This window comes from Trichechus manatus, unplaced genomic scaffold, assembly GCF_000243295.1.
Source record: "Trichechus manatus latirostris isolate Lorelei unplaced genomic scaffold, TriManLat1.0 scaffold00062, whole genome shotgun sequence".
Lineage (NCBI taxonomy): Eukaryota > Metazoa > Chordata > Mammalia > Sirenia > Trichechidae > Trichechus > Trichechus manatus.
The window spans coordinates 609916-621208 of NW_004443998.1; the positions used below are offsets into that span (position 1 = coordinate 609916).

General features: G+C 44.4%; 1 protein-coding gene across 1 annotated transcript in view; it reads right to left on the reverse strand.

The window, feature by feature from the left end:
- The window catches only part of IL12A (interleukin 12A), a 7974-nt gene extending 6065 nt beyond the window's left edge, over positions 1 to 1909 (reverse strand). Inside the window, exon 1 of the mRNA XM_023733857.1 lies at positions 1312 to 1909. Within this exon, the coding sequence (XP_023589625.1) occupies positions 1312 to 1572 (261 nt within the window). The 5' untranslated portion in view covers positions 1573 to 1909. The remainder of the gene's footprint in view (positions 1 to 1311) is intronic.
- Positions 1910 to 11293: the final 9384 nt, after the last annotated feature.

Below are 11293 nucleotides of genomic sequence, written 5' to 3' on the forward strand. Positions count from 1 at the left end.
AAAAAACCTCATTGCCGTTGAGTCGATTCCGACTCATAGCAGCCCTACAGGACAGAGCAGAGCTACCCCATAGGGTTTCCAAGGAGTACCTGGCGGATTCAAACTGCCGACCTTCTGATTAGCAGCCATAGCTATTAACCACTACACCACCAGGGTTTCCATATATGTGTGTGTGTGTGTGTGTGTGTGTGTTGTGTATATGTACCCAGTCCTACGAATCTATGGGCTGGTCGTGGCCTGTGATCACATGCATTTGCCACTTCTGCTCCCCGTAGCCCCCAGTCGATTTGCTCTGCTAAATTTGACACAGGAATTATATAAAAAATATGAACTGGAGTTCTGTCATCTTTCGACCTTTGGTACTACATCTGGGAATAGAAGAGTCAGCCTTTTCACATAAAGCATCTATTTAAATTGGAGCACCTAAATTTTACCCTTACTGAAACTTTCTTCAGGAATCAAACCACTTATCTCTTCTGTTTTCACTTGGTGAGCTGCCTTTTTAATTAAGATTGATTGAATCTCAAGGAGCAACTGACATTGCTCAGTTATGAAAGATTAGAAGAAAAAAAGTTCTTTAAGAAGAGCACTGAGCTTTTAAGATATTCATAAAGCAGCCAGCTAGGAAGCACTCAGGGAAGATTTACTATCGAGAAGGAAAGCAAAAGGACATCTTTTAAAACGTTAGTCTTTGGCCTTCGCAGCAAAAGCAATAGTATCAAGATTGGAACACCTTTAAAAAGGAAAAAAAGATTTTTTTGCTTGAAAATAAGAAGCCTTAGAAAATGAATGAAGCTGTACAGAATTAGGCAGCTCTTCCCTTAGAAAATGAAGGCTGGGTGTGCGCCGTCCCAAGCCTCCCCAGATGTGGTTGCTGCTGACCAAGTACTGTGTCATCAGACTAGAAGCTGCAGAGCCACGTCAGGGCCAGGTCTCATTCCCCTCTGCAGCCCCAAGAGCACAGAGTATGCACCTGATTGTTTCCTGCATGATAATGGTGTCAGAGAAACAGTATGGACCTGACAGAATTCCACCTGTGTTGGCAGGCTACAAGGAACATTGTAAATATCCACTTTCCTCTGTGTAGACACAGCCAAAATGAATGCCATTATAATTTATTACCAGTCTTGCTTTCTCTGGAGACCCAATTTCACTGAGACTCTTTAGCTAATAGTTGGGCCATTTGTAAAGTTCCCTCTCCCCTTCTTGACAGCGACTGATTAACTTCCCAGTTTCCCTGTGGTTCCTCCCGGTGGCCAGAGGTCCCACAGACAGGCTGCAGAAAGGGCACCAGGACATTCACAAGCTCACCTTCTGAAGCATGTCGCTGACAGCTCTCAGCAGGTTTTGGGAGTGGCTGAGGCACTGGAACATTCCAGAGCCTGGTGAGGCCTCGGGGAGGTTCCTGGCCAAGCTGAGGTGGGCCAGGAGGATGACGGTGGCTACAAAGAGGAGGCCTGGAAGAGAAGCGAGCGGCAGGCTGAGCTTGTCCACACGGTTTGGCTTGCCTCCACCTGTTCTGGCCACCTTTGCCCATCTGTGTCTTCTCTGCACCAACCCCACCCTACCCATCTCCAGTCCTCCAGCACCTGAGACATGAACTGAGTTCTTGGAAGGTGGCCGCTCTAACCAAGGGACAAGATGCTAGCTAGCCACTGTGAGGGGTCTCTGTGTGGTGCAACCAGTTACTGCACTTGGCTGCTAACAGGGAGATTAGGGGTTTGAGACACCCAGAAGCACCTCAGAAGAAAGGCCTGGCAATCTACTGCCAAAAAATCAACCACTGAAAATCCTACGGCACACAGTTCTACTCTGACACATATAGGGTCATCATAAATCGGAATCCACTTAACAGCAACTGGTTAGCTCCTCGGGAAGGCCCCTACATGAGCTGAGACAGGAGTGTTGGGCTCAGAGATCACTCAGAGAAAGCCCCCATTTCACGAGTAGGGAAACTGAGGCCAGGTAAAGTGACTCGCCCAGGCTCAAGACCGCGTGTCTTGGAAACAGCGAGGTCACAGAGCCTCGCTTTGCAGCCGGCTGGGATGCACCTTCTCACAATGTAGCTGAGGAACTCTGGGCAAGAGGCGAGCCGCGCTGGGCCTTTCCCCTCCCTGAAGTGGGGCCAAGGACACGCAGCTCGTGGGCTGTTTTGAGGTTAACAGAAGCAATTTCTACTTAGCACACAGTAAGTGCGCAATACTTTTTTTCCCTCTTTGCAGGAGATTTCTGATTGTCTCCTGGCCTCCCCTTAGCCTGTCCCCAGCTTCTGCCCCTCTTCCCCGTCTCCCGCCCCTGCGCCCCGAGCGGAGAGCCTGGGCCGGCTGGTTACTCACTGCGCGGCGGGCACATGCTGAGCGGACTGCGCAACGCGGACGGGTGGACGCTGCAGGTGAGGGCGCGGCTGGGAGACCGACCCAGGGGTCACATTTTTATAATTGCCCCAAGGCCGCGGCAGGACTTTCCCGGGACTCTGGTGTCTTGCTTGCTTTCTCTCTCTGTCTCTCTCTACATCAGCTTCTCGGTGACACGTGGAGTCCGCCCCGCGGGGTTTGCAGCGCTTTCGGATTAACTCCCGGGTGCGCGGCCGCAGTCATTCCGGGACGGCCCCGCCGCCTACAGACGGGCCCAAACCGAAAGCGAAATGTGCGCCGAGTCGAGGCGCAGGGTCCCGGGCTGCCCGCCCTCCGCTCTCCGCCCTCGGCCCCCGGCCCAGCCCCTCGGCCTCGCGGGACCCCCGCGCCCCAGCAGCGCAGCCCCGCCGACCCCAGCGCAGCTCCCCTGCAGAGGGCGCCCGCGAGCGCCTCCACGTTCTATCCCCTTTATCCTGAATGTGTTCCCGTCGGGACCTTCCGCCTAGCTCTGGCTGGGGGTTAGCAAATCACTCGTTCATTATCTATTCATCATTCATTCACTCATTCATTCCGATGGCCCACTATGTGCCCGGCAGACATTGTGCCAGGTGAGAGATCCAGTGGCGAACAACATGGAGCCTTTGGGGCACCCTTAAACCAAATCCTGACTCGGTTGTGTTTTGTTCATGGAGCTTCCCATGAAAAGGGGTGACAGCAGGCTGGCTATGAGGTAACTAGCGTCTGGTAGAATCCAGTCTCTTACAGCGCCCAGGAGAGGACGTTACAATTCAGTGCCCGGAGGCCCAGGGTTCCGGGCGGCGAGGCCCAGAGAGACGGCACCGCACGGGGCAGTGGGGGCAAGGGGGCACCTAAGGCTCCCAGGGGCGGGGGCCTTCGGGCTGAGTGTTAAAGGACAAGAGGGTGTTCGCGGGGCGGACGTGATGCAGGCCCTGGCTGGGAAAAAGAGACCAGAGCACAGTCACTGAGGGCCGAGGGAGGTGGGGTGTGGGGGTCCTGGTGGGTGCGAGTGGGGAGGGCAGTAGGGCCGTGCCAAGACGAGGCCATGCCAAGGAGTGCGTGCTCCGTAGGGGACAGGGCTGGATCTGTGTGATGGTGAGATCCCTGTCAGCAGTGTGGAGGATGGACCCAGGTCTCAGGAGTGGAGCAAGGGGAGCAGCTGGGAGGGTGTGGCCAAGGCCATCCAGGATGGAGACCAGAGGGCAGGCAGGAGGGTTTGTCAGGACAGGGAAGGGACAGGGCTTGGTAACTCCTCAGGTGTGGGAGAGAGGAAGACTCTGAGAAGGGGGTCGTTCCAGTTCCTGCAGTGAGGTTACTGTAAGAGGGTTCTGAGTTTGGAGGGGATGGTGAGAAGTACCATTTTGGATGTGCTGGGTTTGAGGTTCCTGCGGGACTTTTCAGTTCACTCATTTCTACCACAAGCCTTAGTCACCCTGTGTGTGTGTGCAGGGGGAGGGTGTGCTTGGTCACCAACTCGGAGCTTTCAATGGATCTGACTGCGCTTGGGCCCAGGACCCCACCACCGGAAGTGCCAGGGCCCAGCTCTGGGATACAGGAGAGAAGAGGGGGTGCTTCCTCCTTCCCTCCTTCGGGTCGCTGTCAAAGTCTGGGTGGCTGAGGTCACTGTAAGCCTCGAACACTAAGCCACCTTGAAGATGGAGCAACCAGAACAATGAGGGGAAAGCCCAGCTCACCCCTGGTTTCTGATCAGCCCGGCTGCCTTGCTGGCATTGGCACCCCCAGGCGGAGCATCTGCTGGAGGGTGAAGTGCCATCCACCAGAAGACTTTGAGGAGTGTGTAAAATGGGAGATGGTTGATCTGTAAGACCCCTTCCAGTGCTGCTGTCTGTGAATTCCCCCATGGGAATACAGACCAACCCATTGTCAGAAACAATCACGCCTAACAGACTGTGTAAAGCAAATGGCAGGTGCAGAGCTGTGCTGTTGCCACAGGGACTTGGGATGGAGTTAAATGTACTTAAAGTGAGAATGAAGTCAAGTTTATCACAACTGAGCCATTTCTCCCCTACAAAGATCATCTCTCATGGAAAATAAATTTCTGCTGCACAGATGAGCACAGGGTCTCTGCTCAGAATAGATGTTTGGCCACCAGACACAGTTTCTAACCTGTACTTCCGTGGAACAGTTCTCTGATGCGCTGCCCATACTGTAGCAGAGATAAAATTGCTTCTACTGGAATAACATGACTTTTCTATAAGAAACATTTTTTGTCCATGATCACTGCTACATAGTAGCTAACATAGTACCGGGGGTCTTGGCCAATGCTATAAAGGGGGTGGGGGAAAAGAAAAAGAGGGAGAGAGAGATATTTAAAAATTGGAAATGAAAAGGTAAAACTGTCATTATTTATAGTTGATATACTAAAAAACAACAGAATCAACAGACCAAATACTAGAAGTAATGAGAGAATTCAGCAACTTCATCAGCTACAAATACCATCTTACAAAAAAAATCACATTTTTCAATGTCTACATTAACCATTTAGAAACTGTAGTAAGACTCACATTCACAGTAGCAGCTATACTATAAAGTAACTGCTTTTAGTTAGAGAAGCAGTGCAGGGGTTAAGAGTTTGGACTGTATGTGAATTCTGTCAGGGCTATGTACTTGTGCGTTTGGGGGCAAGTTTCTTATCTCTCTGGGTTTCTTCTGGAAAATGATGATAATAAAAATTCCTATATCATAGGGTTGTTGTGATTATTACATGAGTTAGTGTAACTATAGAATAAAGGTCCATAAATATCTAAGCTAAACTTACAAAGGAATAATAAAGAGAGAGACTGGCCCTTCCAGATATAAGGACACAGTTCAATGCAATAGTAATAAGAATAGTCACATTGGCAAAAGAACAGATAAATGTTCATTGAAACAAAATAGATTAGAAACAGACTCATATATGAGTATAAGAGACAGATGGCACCCAGATCAAGGAGGAAAGCATGGGTTGTTTAGTAGAAAATGCTTCCTATATGGTAAAAAATAAAACTGGACCCCAACCTAAATCAACATAGTGAGGTGAGCGCCAGGTGGACTAAAGACTGTGAAAGGTAAAGCTGTGACAGCAGTAGAAGAAAATGCAGGAGACTATCTTTGTCACTCAGGGGTGGGAAGGACTTCTTAAAACATCAAAAGCCCTAAACCATAAGACAAAATACTGGTAGATTGGATTACATAAAAATTAAAGATTTCTATTTTATGGCGGATACCATGGACAGAATTAACAGACAGCTGACAGACTGGAGAAGATACTTCGCAATGTCTAAAATCAATAGGAGAATATACAAGGAACTCCTGCAAATCAGCAACAAAATGGCAGACACCTGATGAAAACAGCCAAAGTTTATGAACAGACAATTTACATAAAGAAAACTCCAAAGGTTAAAAAATGCAGAGAATGCTCTAATATATTATAATCGGAAAAATGCAAAGGGAAACAATGAGATATCACTTTACACCTGATCTAATTATAGACTGGCAAAAGTTAGAGCACTGGATACCAACAAGTGTCGAGGGGAATACGGGACTCCAGGATCCCTCACACGACACAAGGACAGTGTGCGATTTCTTGGGGGGCAACATGGCATTATTTGGTCAGATTAAGTATATGCACACCCAGCTATTCTACCCTGGCTGTATATCCCAGAAAAGTTCTCCCACAGGTCCATAAAGGGACGTGTATGAGGATGTTTATTAAGCCATTGTTGGTAGTGGTGGGAAATTGGAGGCAATCTAGCTGCCCACCAGTGGGGGAGTAGTTACGTAAAATGTGAGGGATGTACTGCATAGATAGAGTATTCTGCAGCAGTTAGAAGAAGCAGACTAGATGTACGTACAGCAACATGGATAAATCGTGAAAACAAAATACTGGGTAAAAAATATAAAGGTAAAAACAGAATAAGACCTATGTATAATATTAGAGATAGATCATTAAACTCTTAGGGGTAAGATTTATTTTGGAATTCAGAAAATTCAGATTTTAGAATCGGAATAGGTAGCGTCTCATGATCAAACACATTATTTCTGCAGCAAAATGTAGGCATAGTCACTCTAAGCAGAGAAAGATGACAAATAACCTCATGTCAATTGAGTCTGGTTTTACTGCTAAATGAGTTTAAGAAAATACTTTTGATATCCAGAGTTGTGTAGGTTTCATAATTGTGGATAAGTAATTGTGGACCTATGTTTCCTTAAATGAAAATAATATATTCAAAATAGTGTACATTATATAAAGATACTTAATAACAAAAATATGTATGTCGAACACATTAGGGTGGATGCCACTGTAGGGAGAGGAGTGAGGGAATTAGAAAGAGGAATGGAGATAAAGAAAATATATAAATATGTATGTACACACTTACATAAGAGAAAGGATTAATGATGTCACGGGTTGAAGAGTATGATCAATTCAATCCTCTTCCTCCGAGGTCCCTCATCTGCCCAAAATGTAGATAAGTAAAGACACCCTTTCTAAGCAGATAAGGTAGTTGGTTTTGAACATTAATCCCATTCGGTACATCCAGGTAGTCATTCTCTCCCATTCGTATTGAGCAGTGGGACAATCTGGGACCCCGCAGAGCAGTTGCATCACTGTGGGTCACAACACAGCTTCTGCAGGCAACAGCCCTTTGCTCATCAATACTGTCCTGGAGAACCTCAAAAATATTGGTAAGGGGCTTCAAGAAAAAAGCCAGGAAAGGCCTCTTTATTGGTTATTGATGCCCTGGAATAAGGCTTTTTATAAATATTGTTGCAAACTTTTCTGTACCTTGAGACAGTTAAACAAATTCGCTGAATATGATACAGCTCCCGGGCATTGCGGTCTCAGGAATGATCGAGATCACCTGATGCTCAAGTGTTACAAAGAAAAAGATTGATCAATTGGGCTGTATAAAGATTAGACATTTCTGCAAGGAGGGATATACCATAGACAACTTTTAAAGACAAACTATAACCTAAAATAAACATTTGCAGCAGCATATGGCAGATCAAGGGCTAATGTCCTTAGTATATAAATGACAATATCAGTAAGGAAAAGACCAATGATCCAATAGAAAAATGGGCAAAGGATATGAACAGATAGTTCAAAGAAAGAGAAATACAATTACTTACAAACATGAAGAATACTCAGCTGTACTCATAATTAAAGACATTCAAATGAAAATTACTAGATAGGATTTTTTAACCTATACTTTGCAAAGCTAAAATGTTTGCTGGTTTATAGAGTATGTGAGGGTATTTGGAAATAGGTTGCCATGTTCTGTTGGTGTCAGCTAGCACAATCTATTTGGGGTGTTAGTTTTGCTCAGCAGTTGCACTTCTAGAATTTATCCTATAAAACTATTTGCACATAATGACTTATTTTCATTGAAGTATAATTTTTAATAGCAAAAGACTGGAACACTCTAGATGTCTATTAGTAGAGGACTTAAAACATGATTCACGTTTTCAATGAACTATTATGCAGTTATTGAAAAGATCTAGGTAGATTTATACGTGCTATGGGAACAATCTTTATGACATACCAAACCAAAAAACCCATTGCCGTCCAGTCAAATCTGACTTATAGTGACCCAAGAACTACCCTGTGGGTTTCTGTAATCTTTACAGAAGCAGATTGCCACATCTTTCTCCCGCAAAGCAGCTGGTGGGTTTGAACTGCCAATCTTTCGGTTAGCAGCTGTGCACTTAACCACTGCACCACCAGGGCTTCTTGTTCGTGGCTTAAAAAAAACAAAAACAAAAACAAAAAAGCAAGTAGATTCCTGTCAAGTAGATTCCGGCTCATAGCAACCCTATAGGACAGAGTAGAACTGCTCCATAGGGTTTCCAAGGAGTGGCTGGTGAATTCAGACTGCCAACCTTTTGGTTAGCAGCTGAGCTCTTAACCACTGTGCCACCAATGCCCCCTTCATGACACAGTTAAGTGAAAAACAAAGGTTCAGACTAGTGTATAACATGCTTCCATCTGCATAAGGAAGAAAAAGTATACACACACACATATATAAGCACAGAGATATAGGCATAGTGTAGATACAGATCTGTGTTCATAAGAGCAGAGAAAAGTAATGACCCTTTGCCTCAGAGAAGGAGAGCGGATCTTTGAAGTGGGAGGAAAACCTGCTTTTTATTAACTACTTCCTGTACTGTTTGAATTATTTAATATGCAAATGTATTACAGCTGTATTTATTTTTATTTTGCTTTGTTTTATTTGCATTTTAAAAGATCATCTAATGCAGGTGATATGAATTGCTAAGAGCTGCTGGGGTTATTCTGACAACTTTTGAACAGAGAATTTCTCCTGGGTTGCAGCATTCTTTCTGGATTTACCATACGAACATCAAATCTGTAAGCAGCTTAATCCTCCACTGCAAAGGTACGGGCTTTTGTATCGGACTCCATCCTTCCATCCATCCATCCATCCATCCATCCATCCATCCTTCCATCCATCCATCCATCCATCCTTCCATCCATCCTTCCATCCATCCATCCATCCATCCATCCATCCATCCATCCATCCATCCATCCATCCGTCTTCTCACTCTGTTTAGCAGAATATTCTGCATGTGTGGTGTATATATTTAAATTTAAATCTGTCCTTTTAACTCTACTATCTATAGCAACGTAATTTCACTGGCTAGAAACTGTCTGGCCTGTGATAGGGTAGAGAGGAAAGATCATGGGTTTTGCAGTTACGGGTTAAAATCCAGCTCCCATCACTTTCTAACTGCAAATCCTGGGCAATTTCCTTAACTTTTCCGAAGTTCTGTAAAATAGAAAAAGACCTCCCTGGTGGGGTTGTTGGGAAGATTTATTGGGATAATGTGTGTATAGTGAGGCAGAAGGTAGATTCCAACAGCACAAGCAGCATTGCCCTCAGCAGGCTGCTGGCTCCCGTTTGTAGCATTTATCTCTAAACAGCGACTGAGGGGACTTTAAGTAACCCCCAGAAGGGCCCATCACATGCTGTGAGTAGGAAGGGTTCAGGTTAGTATGCTGATGTTATTTGGGTCCCTAATATGGAAGGAAGGAGCAGTGGCTAAGCGCTCAACTACTAACCCAAAGGTCAGTGGTTCGAACCCACCAGCCACTCCTAGGGAGAAAGATATGGCAGTCTGCTTCCGTAAAGATTATAGCCTTGAAAACCCTATGGGGCAGTTCTACTCTGTCCTATAGGATTGTTATGAGTCAGAATTGACTTGATGGCAACAGGTAATGTGGAAGGAAACAGACTATTCCTAGTCAAGACCATCTCTTTCTTTTTCCTTTTAAGAAAAAGTGAACATTTCTCGACATATTAGACCCGAAAGACAAGCTGGCTGACATTAGCTTTTTGGAATCCCTAAACAGTCTTCTTCTGTTTGTTTGTTTGTTTTGAAGTTGTCAAGGATTTCATTTTACTTGGATCTACAATCAACGCCCATGGAAGCAGCAGTCAAGAAATCAAAGGATGTGTTGCATTGGGCAAATCTGCTGCAAAAGACCTCTTTTAAGTGTTAAAAAGCAAAGATGTCACTCTGAGGACTAAGGTGTGCCTGACCCAAGCCATGGTATTTTCAGTTGCCTCGTATGCATATGAAAGCTGAACGATGAATCAGGAAGACTGAAGAAGAATTGACGCCTTTGAATTATGGTGTTGGCGAAGAATATTGAATATACCATATACTGCTAGAAGGATGAACAAATTTGTCTTGGAAACAGTACAGCCAGAATGCTCCTTAGAAGCAATGATGGCAAGATTCCACCTCCTGTACTTTGGACATGTTATCAGGAGGGACCAGTCCCTGGAGAAGGACATCATGCTTGGTAAAGTAGACAGTCAGCGAAAAAGAGGAAGACCCTCCCTCAATGAAATAGATTGACACAGTGGTTGCAACAATGGGCTCAAACAGTTCTATTGTATGTAAGGTTGTTATGATTTGGAACCCATTCAATGACACCTAAAAACAACAACAACAAACAGTCTTTTTTTGTTTGTTTTACACAGTCATTATTCATTTACGTTGGTTTAGTCTGCAGTGTTTTTCCTTACTTCGACATTTACATGCTCTTTATTAGAAGAGCTCCTTTTAGATTTATTTTTTTAAGCACAGGTCTGCTGGCAACAGATTCTCTTACCTTTTGATTGTCTGAGAATATGTTTATTTCACCTTAGTTTTTGAAATATATTTTTGCTTGGCAGTCATTTTCTTTCAGCACTACAATATCTTCTGGCTTCCATCATTTCTGTTGAGAAGTCAGCCATCAGTCTTATTGTTGGTCTTTCGAAGGTAGTTTATTTGTTTGGAAGGATGGTTTGGCTGCATTTAGATTTTCTTTTCATCTCCCCTCTCCCCGGGAATTTGATTATGACATCCTTTGTTGTGTTTTTCTTTGTATTTACTGCTTGAGGTTTGTAGACGTCTGTAGTTGTATATAACTGTATACATCTGTAGATAGTTTTGGAAAATTCTCAACCATTACTTCTTCAAATACTGCCAACTTAGTCTCACTCTCCTACCCTGCAAGGACTCTCATTACACATATGTTAGGCTTTTTCACCATGCCCTACATTTATTTTATGCTGTTTTCTATATTTTTTCATCCTTTTTTCTTGGGGTAGGGTGTCTGGTGCTTCTGCATGGATATTTCCTATTAAGCTATCTTCCAGACCACTAATGCCTTCTTAACCTATGCCTAAAATGATGTTAAATTCATCCATTGAATATTTAATTTCAGTTAATTTTGCAGTTTTGGAATTTCCACCTGACTTTTTTTTAAAAAAAACAAAACATAGATTTGAGTTTTACTGTTGAAATTCTCCATCTTGTCATCTGTTTTCCTGAACGTGTTAATTATAGTTGCTCTGTGTCTGATAATTCCAATATAGGTAGTCCCCAACTTATGGCATATTTGAGTTATG